General features: G+C 41.7%; 1 protein-coding gene across 1 annotated transcript; it reads right to left on the bottom strand.

The window, feature by feature from the left end:
* Positions 1 to 6,659: 6,659 nt before the first annotated feature.
* On the bottom strand, positions 6,660 to 21,477 carry LOC309384189 (uncharacterized protein). The gene is made up of 5 exons (XM_081937415.1): positions 21,468 to 21,477; positions 14,024 to 14,161; positions 13,304 to 13,426; positions 10,359 to 10,517; positions 6,660 to 8,906 (listed from the first exon to the last, which is right to left on the bottom strand). Exons 1-5 carry the CDS (start codon positions 21,468 to 21,470, stop codon positions 8,742 to 8,744), a joined length of 588 nt encoding a protein of 195 aa, XP_081793541.1. The 5' UTR covers positions 21,471 to 21,477; the 3' UTR covers positions 6,660 to 8,741.
* Positions 21,478 to 22,388: the final 911 nt, after the last annotated feature.

Genomic DNA, 22,388 nt, shown 5'->3' with positions numbered 1-22,388 from the left:
TCTGGCCTTTGTTCTTGAGCTTGTATTCTGATTGGTTGTCAGACTCCCATGGAGCCATGCAGGGGCAACTCTCTAGGCTGCATTTTGAATCCAGGTTTGGTTGAGTTCTCAGATGCCATGTGGGAAGTTGGGTAAAGGGCCAATATTATCATGCCTTCATTCCCATCCCCCTGGAGCTGAAGGGGAGAACTCTTTATTATGTAAAGGGACTGGCTTGGCCACCTTAATGGCCCATTGACAATGTGGGTGGAGGCAGGAAGCTACAAGGAGCTATTCTCTCTTTAAACATGTTTCTTCCTTTTCACATCGGGGAAATGTAATATTCTGTCTTTTCAATATTTCCTAGGATATTTTATTTTTCTGGGAGAGGGCTGGGTGATAACTTTCCACAGAATAAAGATTTTGGGAGGAGAAATACAGGCCATTTTAATTAAAATACCACAAGAATGTAGCCATGCAATCTGGGGACAGATTAAAGGCATGGACAACATCCAGGGACAGCAATTCAATTTAAAAAGAGGCTAAGAGGAGAGGGGGGAATTCTAGGAAAGGAGACATATATGACAGCTATCTTTTCTGAAGAATTGTTATGTAGAAGATGGGCCGAAATCGTCCCAGAAGGCAAAACAAGAGGCAATGGCTTTAAATGAAAAGTAAGAAAATTTGGCTGGACATCAGGAAAGAGTTTCTAATAGAAGTTGGCAATTCTATGGGTAAGGGGTCTTCCGGGTTTTTGGATCATGCCTGAGTTGTTCTATGATCTTGCTGATGCCAACTTTGATGATATACACGACAATATCCATTAACCTTGTTCTTTGGCGACCTGGTTTCTTTTTACCACTAACTCTTCCAAACATAACTGCTTTCTCCAGTGAATTTCCCTGTGTGACATGGCTGTGCGGGAATAAGCAATGCTAATTTTATTTTCAGAGGGAGGAGCTTATCTCAGAACATGCACAAGGTATTCCCACTTGCAAGGATAGCCAAGATTAATGATAAAAATATTTCCACATTTAATTCCCCCTCGAAGCTGAATTCAGATGTTGGAACTAATATTTGATGAGGTAATATAGACCACTGGGGCAAGAATTTCAGAGTTCCTAGTAGATCTTGAAAACTAACTGTAGCGAAAACTGTAAAAGCTCAATGTAGCTGTAGGATTTCACTTAAGAATTACAAGCTTTTTCCATGCTAAACACCTGAATGATGTTTGATGAAATTAATTGCAAAGTTTGAAGGGACTCTGTAGTTTAAATACCTTTCATCTCCAAAATGCAACATTGGATACATTCATAAAGCTTGTGATTCTGTTTCAGGAAGGAAAGCTGAGTTATTTGTTTCCACTCTTTTCATTTCTTTATTTTTATTGATGTAAGTAAGCTGCTTAAAGTAGCCCTACGTTGCTTTAGAGTCCTAGTGGACAATCACTTAAATGAGTCAGGTGTGTGCTGCAGCTGCCAAAATAACCAACACAGTTCTAGGCTGCATTAACAGAATAGAATCAAGATCACGTGAAGTGTTAATACCATTTTATAATGCCTTGGGAAGGCCACACTTGGAATACTGCATCCTGTTTTGGTCACCACAATGTAAAAAAAGACGCTGAGACTCTAGTAAGAGTACAGAGAAGAGCAACAAAGATGATTAGGGGACTGGAGGCGAAGTCATATAAATAATGGTTGCTGGAATTGGGTATGTCTAGTGAAAAGAAGGTCAAGGGGGTGACATGATAGCAGTGTTACAATATCTAAGGGGTTGCCACAAAGAGAGGGTTCACCCTTTCTCCAAAGCACCTGAAGGCAGGACAAGGAGCAATGGGTGAAAACTAAGCAAGGAGAGAAGCAACCTAGAACTAAGGAGGAATTTCCTGACAGTTAGAACAATTAATCAGTGGAACAGAAGTTGCCTCCAGGAGTTGTGAATGCTCCATCATTGGAGGTTTTTAAGAGGTTGGACAGCCATTTGTCTCAAATGGTTTTGGGTTTCCTACTTGAGCAGGGGATTAGACTAGAAGACCCCCAAGTTCCCTTCCAACTGTTATTCTGTTTAATTTAACGAATATTAAAGGGACTCCAGTGGGTTTCTAAGTCAGTTTAGTTCCTTGCACATTGCTGTTGGTCAGCCAGATAGATAGGAAGTGACATTTTCCAAAAAGATTTCCCAGAGCAGATCAAAACATTGAGGTTTGCAGAAAGCCTGAAATAGCAACCAGGGGTCAGCTTTATATCATTCAATGAAGGATGTGCCCAACTGATATTGAAAGGTCTCTGGTCTGGGTTGCACAATTTGTATCTATGAAGGCATTTTATCTGCCATTTAGGTCTTGGCCATTTTCCCTAACCCCAAACGCGTTTAATGCAGTGTTTCACAAACTTTAAGACAGGTGGACTTCAACTCCCAGAATTCCCCAATCAGCCCTGCTGGCTGGGAATAGAATAACAGTTGGAACAGGAAACTCTATACCACTTCAGACAAATGGTTATCCAACATCTTCTTTAAAACTTCCAATGTTGGAGCATTTACAACTTCTGGAGGCAGGTAGCTCCACTTGTTAATTGTTCTGTCACGAAATTGTCAAGGTTGAGAAACACTGGTTTAACAGGTGGATTTCACCCAGGCCCTTAATTAAAATAGTCGATTTGCAAAATTTTGGTTCCTTTCCCACAAGAATCCCTGAGAGTTTCCCGCCAAAACGAGCCAGCCGAACCAACCGCTTTCCCGGAGGGGAATGAATGCCCCCTCAGAGGAGTAGCTGTCCAACGATGAGTGACGTCGCCGCCAGCCCATCAGCGTCCGCCGTTGTGAGCCCTCCCCTCGGCGCCTGCGCGTTGGCGGCTGTAGGTCTGAGGGAAAACAGAATTGGCGCGCTCTTGTTGGTTTTCCCGCCAAGCGCGCTTCGTCTCACCTGAGGAGAAGGAGCGAGTCCGGTCAGATGTGGCCTCTTAGCTCGGGGTAAAGCAGGAGAGGCGATTAACGACGCCCCGCTGATCGGCCTGAGGGGATAAGCTCCCAAGAGAAACGCAGGGAGTCCGGGAAAAGCTCCCCTCAGAGGCTGAGGAAGTATCGTGATCCCTCTAAAGCATTAACGGGGTTACTTACCTCAGAAAAATGCCCCAAGTGCTTTGGTGGTATGAAAAGGGGCCGCTTTCTGAAGAATTCGACTTATTATTGAAGCAGGTCTTGGGAACCTTCAGTGGGGTCATTTATGTGAGTGGAGGATTAGACTCTTTTGGTCTCCCCTGTGTTTGCAGCGAGGCTTTTATTATATAAAACTACTCTGATTTTCTACCTCACCATCTTTAATAACCCTATGTTATTTTACCCTAAAGTCATGCCAGTATTTGCATCTATGCTTATGTTATTCCTAAAAAATCCATTGTTTATATATTTGATTTCTAGCCTGCCTTTATTACTTCATCAAGTAACTCAGGGCAGCAAACATACCTTTTTACTTCTTCCTCCTATTTTGCCCAGGACAACCACCCTCCTGAGGTGAATTGGGCTGAGAGAGATAAGGTCAAAATGTCTATGGAGATTCTCAGTTATCCAAGTCATGGTTGTCCCAAACGTGCTTTTTTCAAGAGGCAACTAGACTGCCTTTTTTTTGTCTTTGAAGATGTTCGCTTCTCATTAAAGACACTTCTTCAGTTCTGGATGGTGGGGAATGGAAGGATTTATATTCCTTGCAGACAGCTGGTCATTTGCATCCTTTGAGAGAGTTGTTGGAGAACCCTCAACCGGGGAGAGATACAACATCTATCTCCAGTCTACAACCCAGTCTTTTCAGCAGTTTCAAGAAGGCTCCACACCCATTTGCACCACTGGGGTGATCCTGATGAGACAGATAAATCTCCAAGTGGCCTTAATGATTCTCAAAGGATGCAAATGACCAGCTGTATGCAAGGAATATAAATCCTTCTATTCCCCACCATCCAGTCAGAGCTGAAAAAAAGCCTCTTGGATGAAAAGTGAAAATGTCTTCAAAGAAAAACCAGAAAGTCCAGTTGCCTCTTGAATAAAAGCATCTTTGGAATAGGCCCCAAAACACCTACCCTAGTTGGCTTTTATGCTTCAGGTGGAACTGGAACTCGCTGTCTCCTGGTGATTGGCCCAAAGTCATCCAGCTGATTTTCATGTCTAAGATGGGACTAAAACTCACCATCTGTTACTTTCTCAACTATTGTCCACATTGAAGCCAATCACTGGCTTGGCAGTCTCTGCTGGGTTAGAAAAGGAATGAAGTTGGCTGGAACTTCTGAGGGAAGCTGCCTGGCTGTTTTCAGTTTGTCTGCTCCTCCCTTACCATTAGTTGTTGGTTGAGCTGATTATTCTCTCCCTCAATTGCAAATTCTTGTTTTTGCTCTCCCACACAGTACAAATTTTACTCCCAACCTACCCACTCTGGGTGCTTTTTTCCTTTTATAATTGAAGTCCAGATATGGTTCAATGCTTTCTAGATTGCCTTAAAGCCCCAGAGAAGAAAACCAAGAGAAGGGAGAATGTCTATATAGAGATTCTCAACTATCTAGTGATGGTGGTCCCAAAGGTGCCAACTATTTTGGAGCATGGAAGGAGGAGGTCTTGGGACCTTCAGTTGGGTCACATCCAAAAGGCAACTGAACTGGTTTGTTTTTTCTTTCTTTCACTTCTCATCTAAGAAGCTTCTTCAGTCCTAACTGCTGGGGAATAGATTTATATTCTTTGTAGTCATTTGGTCGTTAGCACTCTGAGGATCAGTAGTAACCCTGAGAAGCGAAAGGTTTTCTATGAAAAAAACAAGAAAGTCCCATTGCCTTTGGAAAACGCACCTGTGGGATAAAGAAATGGTTTTCTTCCACAGTTCAGTGGAAAAGTCATTCTGTATTAGAGAAGGTGTTTTACTAATCACCCAACAGATTGCTGGAGTGCCCTTTGCTTTTAGATACACAGTGTATTATTTTCTCATCATCTTAAGATTAAAAAGAAATGCTCTATTAGGAACTGTAAATTAGCACAGAGGCAAGTCATTAAATGAGCAGCTATGGAGTGGAGGTTAAGATTCTTGGCTAGAAGCAGGAAGATCTTGAGACCATCTTTATCTCTTAAAAGTTGCTTGTTGACTTTAAGCTGGTGAAACTCTTTCATCCCAATTACCTCATAAGATTGATGGTCTTTCTGGTCCCTTCCAATTCCAGTTTTTTTTATTCTATGACAATAAAAATTTGTCAAATTTCTTGTGTGTCCAATCACATTTGGCCAATAAAAAATTCCTATTCTGTTCTGTTATTCTATTCTATAACAAACTCAAAGGACTAAATAGAAACAATAGTAAAAGTTCAAGAAGTAGAACAGGAAAGTATCACAAGCAAAAGTGAATACAAGTAGTCCTCAACTTACAACCAAAACTGTTTTTTCAGATGTTGGAGTGCTGCCCAGGTAAACACTATTTTCCAACTAAACCACAGATGGTGATGTAGAGAAAAATTGAAAATATTACCATAGTAACATCAAGACCTCAATGAAAAAAAAAACAAATTAATTGAAAACAGAAAACTGCCTGGAGAGGAAGTTCATTACAGAGAGTAAACAAATGCTAAAGAACAAACATTTCAAAGAAACTAAATTAATTGAATTGGGTGTACTGTATAAATCTGCCTTGAGGTTAAACTTGATTCCTGATGACTAGCAGAGACCACCATGGTGTTTTCTTGGCATAATACAAAATGGGTTCAGTGTTGCAGCTACAGAAATCTAAGTGCTTTTGTACAGCAAGCAATAACATTTACATTTAGATACTTCCGCGTAGCCTCTCTAAGCAGTTTACAGTGTCACTCTCTTGCCGCCAACAGTCTGGGTCCTCATTTTACTGACCTTGGAAGGATGGAAGGTTAAGTCAAACTTGAGCCAGTCTGGATTGAACTGCTAGCAGTGGGCAGAGTTAGCCTGCAATATTACATTTTAACCATTGCGCCACCACAGCTCTTCAGCCCTGGCTTTTGTCCAAATGTCAATTTAGGAAATGGACACAAGTACCTTATATTGTCTGAATATTGATACATTGAATAACATGTTCACAATGATATTGATTCATTACAAGACTGAAACTGTAAGTATGAATTAGCTTCACTTATCCAAGAAAGGTATAAAACTGGATCTATTGACTTAATGCTTCTTAACTAATGATTTTTTAAAATTGATTACATGCCATCAAGTCTTTGTCAACTTATTCTTTTATGAGAAGAACTTTCTAACTTTCAGTAAAAGGTAAGACTGTTCAAACTCTGCTTCTGATTCTTAGTTGTTGGAGAGGAGCAACAAGAGTCCTATCTTGTCTATGGAAAGCAGGAATTTGTATAGGGGGAAAGCAAGTTCTTACAGTGTTGGCTTTCAGATAGTTTTAGTGTCACAGCCACAGCTGACTGAAGTGCTCAGTGAATGGACTTTGAGAAGTTTCTTTCAGTCCAGCTATCTCACAGGATTGCTTTCATGAGGAAAAAAAACCCATGCAAATCTCTCATGTACAATAATTTGCCTTGATAAAGCCATTTTATTTATTAATAAATGCAAAAAATAAGTAAGTAGATCTCTGGTAGTTTGAAAATTATCTTTCTAATTCTTCCTGCAACCAAGATAATATGAGTGCAAAAGAAAATGGCTGTTGAGATAAACACACAAATACACAATGTCAAAAATTTATTTCAAAATTCAAAGCAAAAAAACCCCATTCCCATTTATGAAAAACAAGTTGTAGCACAAAAATATTACAGATGAAACTAAAGTGATTTAGCAATGTACCATCCAGTTGGTGTTGACTATTGACAATGGAAATATTTTCCCATTAAAATCTGCCCAATACAATTGTGCACAAGTGAAATTTAGGTGGAGGAAAAACAAAAGTAGAATTCAAAGCAAGGTTTTACCTGCACAGTTTACAACATCTCGATAAATTATAGAATTGTGTAATACTCCAGATTCAAAAGGTAAAATGTGATTCATGAGTAGGTATATACATAATAGGTGGTTTTCAGCCAGAACCGGTAGAAATTTTGAGAGTGGGGAAGGAATGGGGATTTTGCAGTATCCATCCTCTCCACGCCCACAAGCCACGCCCACAGAACCGGTAGTAAAATTGTTTGAATCCCATCACTGGTACATAACCCTAATGTAACTTTGTATTTTCCTGGGCTTGTGCAACTACCCACACAATTGAGGAAAAGATGTGTTTGATAAAATATTCCCAATATGAGTACCAGTTCGATGTAACCTAGTTCTGCCTGAGGCATGAAAAATCAACTGGGTTACTTTGGGTCACTCCATCCCTCACAGCCCAACCCATTTCACAGAGTTGCTTTCTGTAGGGAAATAGGATGAGGGAGGAGTATTGTGTATGTTCATTATCTTAAGTTACTTATAACGTACAATAATAAAAAAGCAGGATAAAATCTTTTAAAAATATGCTACATATGCACGCATGCACTTTCCAAATCACGCTTTCCAAATTCATATTGCTTCACAGATCCAATAATTTGCATCAGAAAAGTAATAATAATCATGAAATGAAATGGCCATATGTAATACTTATAACAGGCACAATTAGCAATGTTATTACATTTTAAATTTGCTAATTCTTAACAAATTTGGAGAAATTGATAGCAATGGACATTGGAAAAAGTCAAGAAATATCTAGGAAGATCCAGATAAAGTACGGTAATACAATATTGAGCTGAATAAAATTTCCATTAGAAAATATAATACAGTGAACTAAAGCTTTTAAAAAAAACAATAAATCCTAATATTGGCTGTTTAGGGACCAAATAGGCTGAGCTGAACTGAAAACTAGTCCTCTACTTACAATGGGTCACTTAGCAACTTTTCAGATTTATGAAAGATGCCTATAAAGTTTTTACCATCCAATTTTGATGTTGCAACAGTCTCAACACAAAACACATACAGTCATGTGATTTCACTTTGGGTGCTTAGCAACCAGCTCACATTTACTGCTATTTGGAGCATCCCAGGGTCACACAATCACAGTTTCTGACATTTTTTGCAATTTTCCGGTATTTATTTCCAGTTTCCAATAAAAATGTCCATTGGATATAATGGAGTGGGTGAATGATTGCTGCATTTGCTTAAGCACAGCATTCGCTTAACAGCCCCTGCAAAATATGTAAAGTTGTGTCCAATCACGTGGTGACCCTCTTAATGTCCACGTTGACTTACAACCATAATTCCAGACTCAAATTATGGTTGTAAATCAAGGATTATTTATAATGTGAGGTTATGTTTAGAGTGCCCTTAGCTCTGCAAACAGGACATAGTCAAAAGAACAATGCCTTACCTACTTTCTCAGAGAAAGCAAAAGTAAGCTGCGGTTCAAAATGCTTTTGGGGTTTGTTTTAAACAAAAAGTTATGAACTGCAGAGATCAAACAAATATATCAAAAGGGAGAGTCTACAGACACTTTCAAATGTCTGCTTTCAGGCTATTTTCTCTTGTTTCACTAAACATTTGGTTCTGTATTTTTCTAATGGATTTATTACTATATATTTTAAAAGCTGAAACAGCATATTAGACCTAAATGTCATGTTGCAGGACAGGAGAAAAGACAATAGTAGTAGGAAACTAAGTATTAGAGCAAAAAACAAGAGACAGCTCTAACCTGGGGGAATCTGTTTGCCTGGCAGACGGGAAATCTGCTAGATTCTATGTAATCCTGCTTACATTATTATAAGTGATCTTGAGTCACAGCCTTGTCTTGACTACAAAGCCAGCTTACAACATTTCTGGCAACGACGACGATAACGGCTTACACACCCGCACCTCCTCCCTAACAGTTTCTTGGTTCCGTTGCTGGATATTAGACAAAACTTTCCCAAATTTTCAGAACGATGCTTCTCCCGTTTTCTTCTGTAGGCGAGAGCCAGCTGTTAAAACAATAATCGCCTTGTAGTGATTCAGACTAGACAATGGGGTTATGTGATTAAAGGAAAGGCAATAAACTGAGATGTAGATAGAATGGCTGTAAAGTGGGTATAAAGGCTTAAGCAGGGTTATTGCCTTGGTTTGGCAGGATTGTCCTGGTTTGGCACCTAAATCCAGACATCCCTGCCAACTTACAGAAGAATCTTGGAAAATAGGATTTAATTGCTTGAAAACACAATAATCCTAGCTGAAAAGCAAAGTTTGAAAGTTTTCCTTCCTGAAGTGGGAGGGGGAGCAAGTAAACAGGTTTTTTTTGGTGCAGGTTTTTTTTGGCCGCATCAGGGCTGTGTTTGACCTCGAAGGGCAGGATTGGGCAAAACAGCTATTCTAGACAAAGGAAGATTTACTTTCTGGCATAAATAGTCTCAATTCCATAATGTAGAGATTAAAGACATAGTCCTCAGATGCTATAGGGCATGACTCTTTTGTATAGGAGCAGAGCATAAATGAACTGACCATTTCTCCAGATGTCTCTAAAAACTGTCTGTCCAACTGTCTATCAATCTTTTTTACTACCTCTGGCACAGCCGTAGAGGAGGACTTAATATTAGTAATATTATTACAAGTACCCTGTTTCCCTGAAAATAAGACCTCTCCACACAATAAGCCCAATCGGGCTTTTGAGCGCATGCACTAAAATAAGCCCTCCCCCAAAATATTGCAACACAGCAGCAGCCATGAGGTGACCAAGCTGGCCGCCTCCTGCACCTCAAAAATAATAAGACCTCCGTGAAAATAAGGCCAAGTGCTTATTTTGGGGGTCAAAAGAAAATAAGACCCTGTCTTATTTTTGGGGAAACACAGTATGTTATGTCCACAGTATTTCACTGGTCTACTAATTTAGTCGCTATTACTGGCTGGAAACCCCTGCTGGACTTTTTGCTGAAAAAAAGAAAAAAATACCTCTCCTCCCAAGATCTCTGACAGGCTTTGTTGTCTTCCTTCCTTAAGGGAGGTGCTGGAACATAATTTTGGGAGGGTCCATCTTCTCTCCATGGCCTTGGGCTATGGAAGACTATGGGCCCTCCTCTGCTCGTCCCTTTATGAAGGTCCCAGGTTGGATTACCTGGAATTCTGGAGCTGGACATTATTTTTATGGGATAACCCTGAGATCTGTTTATGCAACACTCTGCTGGCCAAAACCTCAGCCTCCATGGCCTCTTGCAGCACTCTGCCAGCTGTAAACGATCCATGGGGGCGGGGGGGAACTCATGAGGCTCCTGCGTGGCCCATTTTGGCCGGCAGAGGCACTGCAGACTGATCCTTTGATATCTCCAGGCTGGACCCATGGGCCAGATTTAAGCACCCTGCAGGCTGGATCTGGCCTACGGGCCTTGAGTTTGACACACCTGGGTTAGAATGAGCTACCTATCCAAGTCTGTTCAAGGACTCACCTGGTCTTTTCTTGAAGTGCCATAACGTCTCTGGTGACATTTCTTGGGCTTGGGTGCCTGCTGAATGTCTGGCGCTTGGGCAAAGCCTTGAGAAGCATTGTCAGGATCATGTGTCTCAGGAAGAAGACCTCCCATCATGCGATTAAATTCTTCACCAGTCTGAGAGAAGAATGAAGTTCCATTACCTTTTGCTTAAAAGGAGGCTTTCTAGGGCTTAAAAGTACCGCTTGATAAAACCTTAGTAACATCACACCATGAATACAGCATCCAGTTTGGGTCACATTACAAAAAAGATGTTGAGACTTTGTAAAAAGTGCAGAGAAGAGCAACTAAGATGACTAAAGGCCTGGAGACTAAAACATGAAGAATGGTTGCAGGAAGTGGGTATGTCTAATGTAGAGAAAATAACTAGGGGTAACGTGAGAGCAAGATTTCAGTATTTGAGGGCCTGCCAAGAAAAGGTGGTCAACTTATTCTCCAAAGCAAGACAAGAAACAATGGATGGAAACTAATCAAGGAGAGAAGCAACACAGAACTAAGGAGACATTTCCAGACAGCACAATTAACCGGGAACAACTTGCCTCCAGAAGTTGTGAATGCTCCAAAACTGGACGTTTTCAAGAAGAGTTTGGGCAACCATTTGTCTCAAATTGTACAGGGTCTCCTGCTTGAGTAGAGCGTTGGATTAGAAGACCTCCAAGGTCCCTTCCAGCTCTATTCTGATTCAATTGATTGGGGCATACTTATGGCATATTTGCCTGATCCCTTCAGATTCCTCCAGGCATCCTTGTCTCAACTCCTGGAAAAGACATCTGACAAGCCGAATCCAGGAAATTGGTAAATGTCTCTCTGACCACAAAACATGATCCCAGGCACTTCAGGCCCTTTGTAATTGTTTACACGTCTTCCTCTCCGAGGTCATTACATTTGGCTTTACAAATTGGCCAGTGAGAGTGATCAGAATGATCAGACCTGTTTCAGGCTGATGTGGGTCCATTCCTCTTCTGTAGTTTGAACAATATTGTATCCTGCCATTTTAATCTCCCCCTCAAACTTATTTGTGAGCAAGAAAAGTTTGTCTACCAGAATAGTGAAATGGCTAGAATGATAAGGTAACAGGATGGGAGTTCATGACTGAAATAAGCACTGGGCACACGTACATCCCAGTCAGTTGCATCCCAAAAATTGCATAGAGGAATCTGAAAATCAGCACTTTGGTTTCCCTGGATGAACCTGACCTATATCATGTGATTTTGGTGGGGAAAAACAGGAAGATGGGGAGCTGCAGAAACAGCTTTGAACTCCAGATAAATGACAGGATTTTAATAAACAAGGAAGGAAAGGAATTCCTAAATAAAACTTAGGATTCAGATCCCTCCATGACTCCTGTTTGTTTATAAAGAAAACAGCTCTGCTTGAGTTATAACTGTAAGTTGTAAGAGAAAGAACAAAGAAAAGAGAAGAGCCAGAAGAAGCCGGTAGCCAAACTTACCTCATTCTTGCTGAAATAATACTGACAGATGTTTTCCTTTCTGGCTGGTGATCGGCAAAGTGAGGAGCCAGAGGGTTCAAATCATCTTGCTTGTCACATCAGACAAATTAAGAAAACCCTATTAAGCACAGAACAGTCAAAAGAGGCAGGACAAGGAAAGAGTGCAGAGTAGAGCGTAACAAAGATGATTAAGAGAGTGGAACATAAAAGTACGGTTGCTGGAATTAGGTAGGTCTAGTTTAATGAAAAGAAGGACCAGGGGAGACATGATAGCAGTGTTCCAATATTTCAGGGGTTGCCCCAAAGAAGAGGGAGTCAAACTATTCTCCAAGGCATCTGAAAGCAGGATAAGAAGCCATGGGTGGAAACTAATCAAGGAGAGAAACAACCTAGAACTAAAGAGAAATTTCCAAACAGCACAATTAATCAGTGAAACAACTTGCCTCCAGAAATTGTGAGTGCTCTAACAATGGAAGTTTTCAAGAAGAGATTGGACAACCATTTGTCTGAAATGGAATATGATTTCCTGCCTGAGCAGAAGGTTGGACCAGAAGACCTCCCAAGTGTTAGATCTTGGGTGAAGAATGGAGTCAAAGCCGCAGATGTAACAAGTTGTGTTTATTAATTCACTAACAGCAACATACTAACAAAAGGCAAAGGCAAATACTGGCAGTGCTCTTTATAGAGGGCTGTCAGCAATTGGCCAATAGATTTAAAGTATTTTCTTGTGCCTAGCGGGGACCGGAGGGAGACCTTCCAACCTGCGCATACACAACACCAAGGTCTCTTCCAACTCTGTTATTCTGTTAAGGACCCGCAATCTTTATGCTGCTACTTAATCTGCCGACTCAAGCATTCACTTATTGGGTGTGTGTGTGTGTGTGTGTGTGTGTGTGTGCTTCTAAATAGGAATGGGTGCATACTAATATGAAGTATTAGTACCGTTTTCTAAAGCCTTAGTAAGGCACACTTGGAATATTGGAAAAAGTGCAAAGAAGAGCAACTAAGATTATTAAAGGCCTGGAGACTCAAACATGACAAAAGGGTTGTATGATTTGGGTCTGGCTACTCTAGAGAAAAGAAGGATAAGGGAGGATATGATAACAGTATTCCAATATCTGAAATGCTGCCACAAAGAGGAGGGTCAACTTACTTTCCAAAGCACCTGAAAGCAAAACAAATAATGGATGGAAACTCACCAAGGAGAGAAGCAACCTGGAATTGAGAAACTTCCTAACAGTGAGGACAATTAACTAGTGGAACAGCTTGCCACCAGAAGCTGTGGGTACTACAACACTGGAGGTTTTTAAGAAGAGTGTGGAGAGAGTGTTTGAGCAGGGGGTTGGACTAGAAGACTTCCAAGGTCCCTTCCAGTTCTATTCTGATTTCTATGAAGATTTTTCCCCAGCATGCATGAGCTTTGAATCTGTGATATACTCCCGAGTTTGCTTACCAAATCACTAAACTGATTCATCTTCATCCAATAGGTGTGTTTCCCTTCATCAGCCTCACGGTTGTGCTGCTCAACCATCTGCAGATTCTTCTCCCATGTGGCTCTCCGGGTGGCCTCTTCCTGCTAAGGGAGCCAAGAATAGACAGGCTATATTTTCTCCTATCTCAAAGCATCATTGGTGGGTTGAAGAACAGCTTAAATCTTAGCTTCTCAAAATGGATCTGATTTATTCGATTTTTATCCCACCTTTTATTTTAAAAGTAACTCAAGGCAGTCAACATACATAATACTCCTTTCTCCCAATGGTGGTGAGATTTGTGTTCAGCAGGAGAGTAGAAGGCCTCTGAGTACATATTGAGTGTTTTTCCCTGCTCTGATACTCTTCCCTGTGTAAGAGTACCAACTTCTATATATTCTCTAGGTTGGAGCATGGATTAAAACAGAATTGTAAGATCCTAAACAAAGCCCACAATAATCTAGAAAAAAATGCAGGAAAATAGAAGACAGTCCTTCAAAAAGTAAGTCTGCATCTTCAAAGATCAAGTTTACACCACATCTCTTTGTGTGCCATTGGAGCTTTCTTTTAAAAAGCAAAAAGGAGGAGGAGGAGAAGCCGAAAGAAGGAGAAGGAGAAGAACCTTAGAAGCATTAAAACTGATGTGTTAGAATTACTGAAACATGAATTAGACATTCATCTCTTTGAGAACAAAGCAAACTCACTTCAGTGTATACTTTCTCATAGATCTTCTTCCAGTCTCTCCAGGCTTCTTCCACGGCTGAATCCTGCGCTACAGAAAACACTTTCAGGTAAACCATCCAAGTAAGCAACATCACCCAGCTCGAGAGCATTGTTGTCTTCTAGAAAAGCAAAGAAAGCTCTTTGTTACCTATTTCAAATCAGCCAAATCCCCCCAATATCACCAGGTAAACCCCTGCCATGAAATTATCGCAGTTGGCACCTTTCTCAGTGTCTCCTATTCATACAGTCCGTTTCCAAACCCTTTCTAATTTCTTGGATAAACAAGTATTTAGCTTTATCCTTCAGCCCCGTTGCTGTAACTGCATCCACGAAGAGACTTTGAGTTGTGAAGTCTGCCTTCTAACCTTGAACTGTTGCTCTGCATTTGAGAGGGCTGTCTTAATGAGACTCTGAAGAGTTCCCGGGAGCCTTTATGTGCCCTCCTTCAACCTATCTGCCAGGATAAAGCATGCCCTGTTTGTGGCTGTTTGTTTCACCAACTTTGATCTGCTTCTGAGGATGGGAACATCAGGAGGGTGTGAGAACAGCCAATTGTTAGTCTTCGTTAGCCAGCTGAAAATCCTCCTCCCCGTTGCACTGGGATATTTGTTGGAATTTGGGACCGAGAAGTGAGTGGGGAGGAAACACAGCTTTCCCTGCTCCCTCCTGGTTCACATCACAAAAATGAATGGACTGGCCAGCAATCTTGTTTTTCTTCCCCTGCCCTACTCCTGTGAGTTATGGGTTTCTCTCAGACAGAAACTGCAGCCAGGAGAATTGGCAGGGAAAGAAACACAATGAGCGATGGGAAATCGAGATACTCAGTGAGAGGATAGATAGCATGTGTGACAGAAGGAGCGCCTGAGTAAATAAACTTCATGCAGTGAAGAATTAAGGGGAAGTTTGAAACACTCCTGTTGCTGCTGAGGGACGGTAGGCAGTGCAGATCTTTGGATGAGGCCGCATCTTGGGGGTGGGTGGGAGAAGGAGGGAGGGAATGAGAGAAAGAGGAGAGGGAAGAGAAACAACAATAGCAGTTGGAAGGGATCTTAGAGGTTTTGTAGCCCAATGCCCTGTTCAAACAGGAGACTACCATTTCAAACAAGTGGCTGTCCAATCTTTGTCTTAAAACCCCCCAGTGATAGAGCTTCTGGTGGCAAGCTGTTCCACTGGTTAATTATCCTCACTGTCAGGAAGTTTCTCCTTAATTCCAGGTTTCTTGTCTCCTTAGTTAGCTTCCACCCATTGCTTCTTGTCCTGCCCTCAGGTGCTTTGGAGAATAGTTTGATCCCCTCCTCTCTGTTACATCCTCTCAAGTATTGGAAGACTGCTATCATGTCACCCCTAGTCCTTCACTAGACTAGCTGCCCAATTCCTGCAATCCTTCTTCATGTGTTTTAGCTCCCAGTCCCCTAATCATCTTTGTTGCTCTTCTCTGAACTCTTTCTAAAGTCTCAACATCTTTTTTTTTATTGTGGTGACAAAGTGGATCCAAGTTTGGTCTTTACCAAGGCATTACAAAGTGGTACTAACACTTTGTGTGATCTTCATTAGATATATGTAGCCCAATAAGCGTCAAAATTGTTTCAATGGCTCATCATTAATCAGTGCTGATTTGGGCAGTAAGAGAATGTGGGGGTCTCTATATCCAGGTCTCCAAACCTATTCATATTCAGCAACTTAGATTTGAAGTGGGGGGCAGCCCAATTATAGCAGCTGCAAGCATTTGAGTGGGGTGGAGTGTGAATTGCATGGAGAAGTAGGAGAATGCATCATTCTAGCTTCACAGTGCAGTCTTCCCAGTACCAATTAGTTATTAATGAGACTAATTTTAAGCATACATGCCACTTTTTTACACCTTAGGTTTTTGATTCCATGGAACAGCTGATGATGAGATCAAGGCCTGGTGACCTCATGGAAATATCATTGTCAGATCATGTCCGGGCAGTGTTTTCTCTCTCACATGGTGGTCAACCAAAGTCACCTTGGAAGCCCACAAATAAAATATTAAGGTACATGTTGCCTTCTCCTGTTGCCTTGGCAGTACCCATTCCTGTTTTCCAAATTTATTGCCATCTGTAGTTCTAGAACTGGTGTACTAAAATAAGGACTAACATAGGTGGAAAGGACCCTGGAGGTCTTCTAGTCTAACCTGTTGCTTACACAGTACACCCTAAATCATTTCAGACAAATGGTTGTCCAATCTTCTTAAAAACGTCCAGTGTTGGAGCATCCAAAACCTCTGGAGACAAGCTGTTCCACTGATTAATTGTTCTCAAGAAATTTCTCTTTAGCTCTAGGTTGCTTTTCTCCTTGATTAGTTTCCACCCATTGCTTCTTGTCCTGCCCTTGGGTGCTTTGGAGAATAGATTGATCCCCTCTTCGTAGTGGCAGCCCCTCAGATATTGGAAGACTGCTGTCATATCACCCCTTTTTTTCATTAAACTATTCTTAAAGGCTTTCTCAACTGGCAGTGAACACTACATATCGTGCCATCATCTTCCACAGATTGATGACCTGCTTCATGGAGAAATACATTTTCTTTCTGGGTTCTATCGTATTTCTTGTGAAAATTGCCAATATAGTTTGAGTTTTATTGGATTTATATGCCGCCCTTCTCCCAAAGGACTTAAAAAACACACATCACAAAAGTTAAAAAGAAATTAGATACATATCCAAAAAACAAACCCAATTAATAGGACAAAAATAAGTTTTCCATTAGTAAACAAGGCACCACCCCCTCAGAGGACCTCCTCTGCAATCCTACAGTTACTCAACTCACTCAAGAAACTTGTATGAATGTCACCAGAAGCTTTTTGAAAATCCAAGTATACAATTGTCAACAGTCGCTTCCATCCCTTAATTGTTGATACCTTGAAAGAACTCGGATCAATGTGGTTGGACCTATCTTGCTGACTCTTTCTTACTTTTTCCCAAACTGTTCATCCTCACCTGCCACTTTCCCAAACCAGGAGATCAGCTGCCTGAGATGAGAGAGTTGACCACTAAACTAAAGAGAAGACCTGGCTTTTAACTTTGAGTTCAGAGACTTAAGATCTTCAAAAGGGTTGGCTCTGCCCTTTCAGGAGAAGGAAATGAACCCTGCAGATCTAGCCATATTTCAAAGCCATTGTCAAGTCCTGCTATACTACAACCAGTAACTGGTTCTCTTCCTGGCTAGTGAAGTTGAGGGATATATTTAGAACATGGAACATAGAATCCTAGAGCTAGAGGGGACCTCAGAGGTCTTCTAGTCCAACCCCCTGCTCAAGGCAGGAGACTTACACTTTCTCCATGGCTGTCCAATCTCTTCTTGAAAACCTCATTTAATGGAGCACCCGCAGCTCCAGGAGGCAAGCCAGTCCACTGATTAAACATCTGTGGAGATTTTCAGTCATCCAGAACATGGTTGTCGCAAAGGTGTTTTTTCAAAAGGCACATGGGCTTTGTTTTTCCTTGAAGACGTTTCGCTTCTCTAAGAAGCTCCTTCAATTCTGACTGATGATGGGAGGCGGATGGAAGGATTAGTTCTGATTGGATGAACTAATGAACCAATAGGAAGTAATCCATCCCACCATCTAGTCAGAACCAAAAAAAATTATTGGATGAGAAGTAAAATGTCTTCATCGAGGAAAAGCATAGTCCAGTTGCTTTTTAAAAAAAAAACATCTTTCGAAAATTCCACTTATTAATTGTTCTCATGCATGGTCAAGGCTTTGGCTTTCCCCAGTTGCAATGCATGGCTGTGAAGGTTGGACCACAAGGAAGGCTGAGCGCCAAAGAATGGAGGCCTTTGAACTCTGGTGCTGGAGAAGACTCCTGCATTGAGTCCCCTGGATTGCAAGGTGATCCAACCGGTCAGTCCTAGAGGAGATCAACCCTGACGGCTGTTTAGAAGGCCAGATCCTAAAGATGAAACTCAGACACTTTGGCCACCTGATGAGAAGGAAGGACTCCCTGGAGAAGAGCCTCATGCTGGGAAAGATGGAGGGCAAAAGAAGAAGGGGACAACAGAGAATGAGGTGGCTGGATGGAGTCACCGAAGCAGTCAGCATGAGCTTAAATGGACTCCAGAGGATGGTAGAGGACAGGAAGGCCTGGAGTAACGTTGTCCATGGGGTCGCAATGGGTTGGATACAACTTCGCAACTAACAACAACAACAAAATTGTTCTCATGTCAGGAAATGTCTTCTTTCTTCTAGTTGGATCAGTAACAAACTTCCACCCATTACTTCTTATCCCGCCCTCACATGCTTTGGAGAATAAAACAATTCCCTCTTCTCTGTGACAACTTCTCAAGTACTGGAAGACAGTAATCATCTCCCTCTAAATCTTCTCTTTGATAAGCTAGACATACCCAGTTCCCTCAGCCGTTCATTATACGATTCAATCTCCAGTCCTCTTTGTTGTCTTCTCTGCTCACTTTCCAGGGTCTCAACATCTTTTTTTTTTTATACCGGGAGACCAAAACTGGATGCATTATTCCAAGTATGGTCTCACCAGTGCAGTATAAAGCGGTACTATCACTTCTCGTGATCTTGATGCTATCCCTCTGTTCATGTAGACCAGAATTGTGTTGGCTTTTTTGGCAGCTGGGCAGCACACTGGGGCAGGCTTCCACATCTGGAAACAGAGAACGCCATTCTCCAGCGGCAAGTAAAATAGAGGCAATTCGGATTTGCAGAGAGGATAACAAAAGCTGTGCTTGTTTCACTGTCTGCTCTGAGATCTCGGAGGCACAGTAATTCACTTTAAAATTAATCTCAGATGTGCATTATTTTCCTTTGCTGAGAACACAAATGTGCTCCAGAATGCCAGTATCAAAATGTGTCCCTTGTTGAAATGGCTGTAATAACAGAATCTTGTAAGTCTGATTGTGCAGTGGGTTGGACTAGAAGACCTCCAAGGTCCCTGCCAACTCTGTTATTCTGTATTCCGCTTGTCTTCCTCCCCCTTCTTATATTGCAAATAGCTGATAATCCAGCATTGCCCGGGTATGTATTTATAGATGGGAAATGTCCAGACCAAACGTAATTTCTAATGTTGGATTTTCTATCTTACCAGAGGCAACCCTCTTGTGGAGTATCGTGAAGCCGTTACCATGGCAGCTCCACTGTGCTGTACAGCAGAAGCCATCTTACGGCAGTACAGCAGAAGCCATTTTAAGGCACAACAGGCTGTACCTTAACAGAACACACACCCTGAGGGGCTTTAGGGGTGTCTTATCCCCAGAGTATTTTTTCCCCAGAGAGTAAGTCATCTGTGTACCAAGTTTATAGATGAATAAAGCAAGTCTGTTTGAGCCACTTCCAAATGTTATCTCACTGTTCTGGACTTTAAAAATAAAAATAGCATGGATATGTTACTGTGCTAAGAAGTACTTACGTTGCAGAGCAAATTTGTACTTTACAATTCCCCTTTCTCTTCTAAACTGTAGTACAACAATGTTGAACTTAATCCATCTGTCTACTAAGATAATAAAGCCAACATTGCCTTCCAAATACAGATAGTCCTCAACTTACAGCCACAATTGAGCCCCAAATTTCTGTTGCTGAGACATTTGTTAAGTGACTTTTGCCCTATTTTATGACCTTTCTTGCCAAAACTGTTAAATGAATCACTCCAAGTGTTAGGTAAACCACACAGTTGTTAAGTGAATCTGGCTTCCCCCATTGTCTTTGCTTGTCAGAAAGTCGCAAAAGGGGATCATGTGACCACGGGACACTGCAACCATCATAAATAGGAGTCAGTGGCTGAGTGGCTGAATTTGGATCACCTGACCATGCGGATGCTGCAACGATCATAAGTCACTTTTTTTCAGTGCCGTTGTAACTTTGAACAGTCACTAAATGAACTGTTGTAAATCGAGGACTATACCAGCAATTATTTGTAAGAGAGTGGATAGTCACACAAAGCAACATTCCCAAGCTTAAGGGGCCCCTACCAGCATTAAATACAAACTCTATCTACAAGAACAGAAAGACTCAAATTACAGATGATTGAATGCAAGATAGATGTCAAATGACTTTGTTGTTGGATATAGACCAAGCCATAATAAGGTAAATGTTGGTATTATGTTTCCAGAAAATATGCACATGTGGTTTCTTTCCTCTACTGTATTAATCTGCTTAATGCTGCGTAACTGTAACTAAGCAAACACAGACTTGCACAAACATTGCTTTCTGACAAGTGTGAGAAATGGCTAGGAGAGTACAATAGAATTAGAATAACAGAGTTGGAAGGAACCTTTAAGGTCTTCTAGTCCAACCCCCTGCTTAGGCAGGAAACCCTACATCCGTTCAGACAAACGGATATCCAACATCTTAAAAACTTCCAGTGTTGGGAGCATCCACAACTTCTGAAGGAAAGGTGTTCCATTGATTAATTATTCTGCCAGGAAATGTCTCCTTAGTTCCAAGTCGCTTCTCTCCTTGATTAGTTTCCACAATACTCTATAGAATACTAGAGAGTGTAAAATTCTCATTCTAGAACGCTTACAATGAGTGTACAATATTCTGAAGCTGAAAAACGCAGGAAAACCTCCATTTGGGATGTTAAAATAAATCCCTGGGTTTGCAAAATCGTTTCACATAAACATGACATGCAGCATAATAACAGACAAACAGTGCATTTAGTGACCAAAGTTACAACGGCGTTGGAAAATGTGACTTGTGACCATTTTGCACACTTACTGCCATTGCAGCATCCCCAGGGTCATGTGATCAAAAATTCAGATGCTTGGCAGCTGACTCATATTTATGACGGTGGCCGGGTCCTGCGATGTAATTTATTTTTGTAATCTGACTAGCAAAGTCAATGGGAAAGTCAGAATCACTTAACAATCGTCTTACTAACTTAACAACTGCCTGGATTCACTTAACAATGATAGCAAGAAAGGGTGTAAAATGGGGCAAAACTCACTTAACTGTCCCACTTAGCAGCAGAAATGTTGGGCTCAATTGTGGTCATAAGTGGTGGACTACCTGTATTGGATGAAACTGGATTATTTTGCACAGTGCATGCTACCTGAAGGCACTACTTAAAGACTCAACTTCCACCTGACTGACTGGCTTTGCAAACACAATGCTCACACGTTTACTCCAGAGGAAATCTCACTCCAAAGAGATTAGAGCAGACATGCACGACAGCCTAACAGCCGCTATCCTAAATAGCTTTATTAAGTCCCAAACAGCTCAGTGGGACTTTCTCCTAAACAGGATGCCATTCTCATGATTTTTGAGGATCTGCAGATACATTTACACAATTAGGGTCCACAATGCCCAAGGAGACACATTTTTCCAGGATTCTGCAGTTCTTGGTCTTTTCACAAAACCATTCTGTCTTTGCTTCATTTAGGATGAAGTAATAAACGGGCCAAAATCAGGAAAAGCACATCTTAAGCAGTAAAGAGGGGAAGAGACTCACCATGATCCCTCTTACGTTGTGAAACAGATTTCGAGCTCTCTTAGCTTGCAAAGTTCCTCAGCTGCACCATTTACTCACCTCGCTCTCTTAATTCCCTCCGACGCTCTTAAGAAAACATGGGCTGGTTAAGGCCATGTGGGTTGGCATGGGAGGGTAAGCAGGAAGTTGGGTTTGTACACACACACGAGCGCGCATGGGAAGAATAGAGTGAGTCAGCTGAGAGTCAACACTGAGAGGGTAATTAATGGGATGGGTGAGTACAATGAGGGAGAGATCCATTATGTTTCAAATAGAGTTTGGGTTAATAACTCAGAATAACAAGAGTTGGAAGCGATCTTGGAGATCTTCTTTTCCAACCCCTTATACCCGTGATGGCGAAACCTATGCCATGCGTGCCAGAGGTGGCATACAGACCCCTCTCTGTGGGTACGCCTGCCATTGCAAGCTGCTCTTCCAGGTTCCGTCACATGCATACGCACCAGCCAGCGGCTCTCTTCTGGGTTCCGGTGCATGCATGTGCGCTGACCAGCTTGTCTTTGCAGAAGGCTGGTGTGCATGCATGCAACGAAACTCAGAAATGCTGCTGGCCGCCATGCACATGCACACTGGCCAGCTGCTCTCTTCCGGGTCCCAGTGTGTGTGTAGTCTAGTTTCAGCACTCAGTGTCAAAAAGGTTTAACCATCACTGCCCTATACCAGTGGTGGGCAACCCGCGGCTCGCGAGCCACATGCGGCTCTTTACACCCTTTAATGCGGCTCTTCTGTGTGCCGGGTGCCCGCTCCCCTCCCTCCTCTTGGGCTTTGGAAGGAAGCTTCTGCAAAAGCCCGGGCGAGTGACAACCAATTTTGGTCCTATGACTGCAGAATGCTGCAAAATACCATAAATGCAGGCCAGTTGTTGAGTGTTTCAAATGTGATTGG

Source organism: Natrix helvetica (genome assembly GCF_964273705.1).
Source record: "Natrix helvetica genome assembly, chromosome: 1".
Lineage (NCBI taxonomy): Eukaryota > Metazoa > Chordata > Lepidosauria > Squamata > Natricidae > Natrix > Natrix helvetica.
This window is presented reverse-complemented; position numbering and strand designations above follow the sequence as displayed.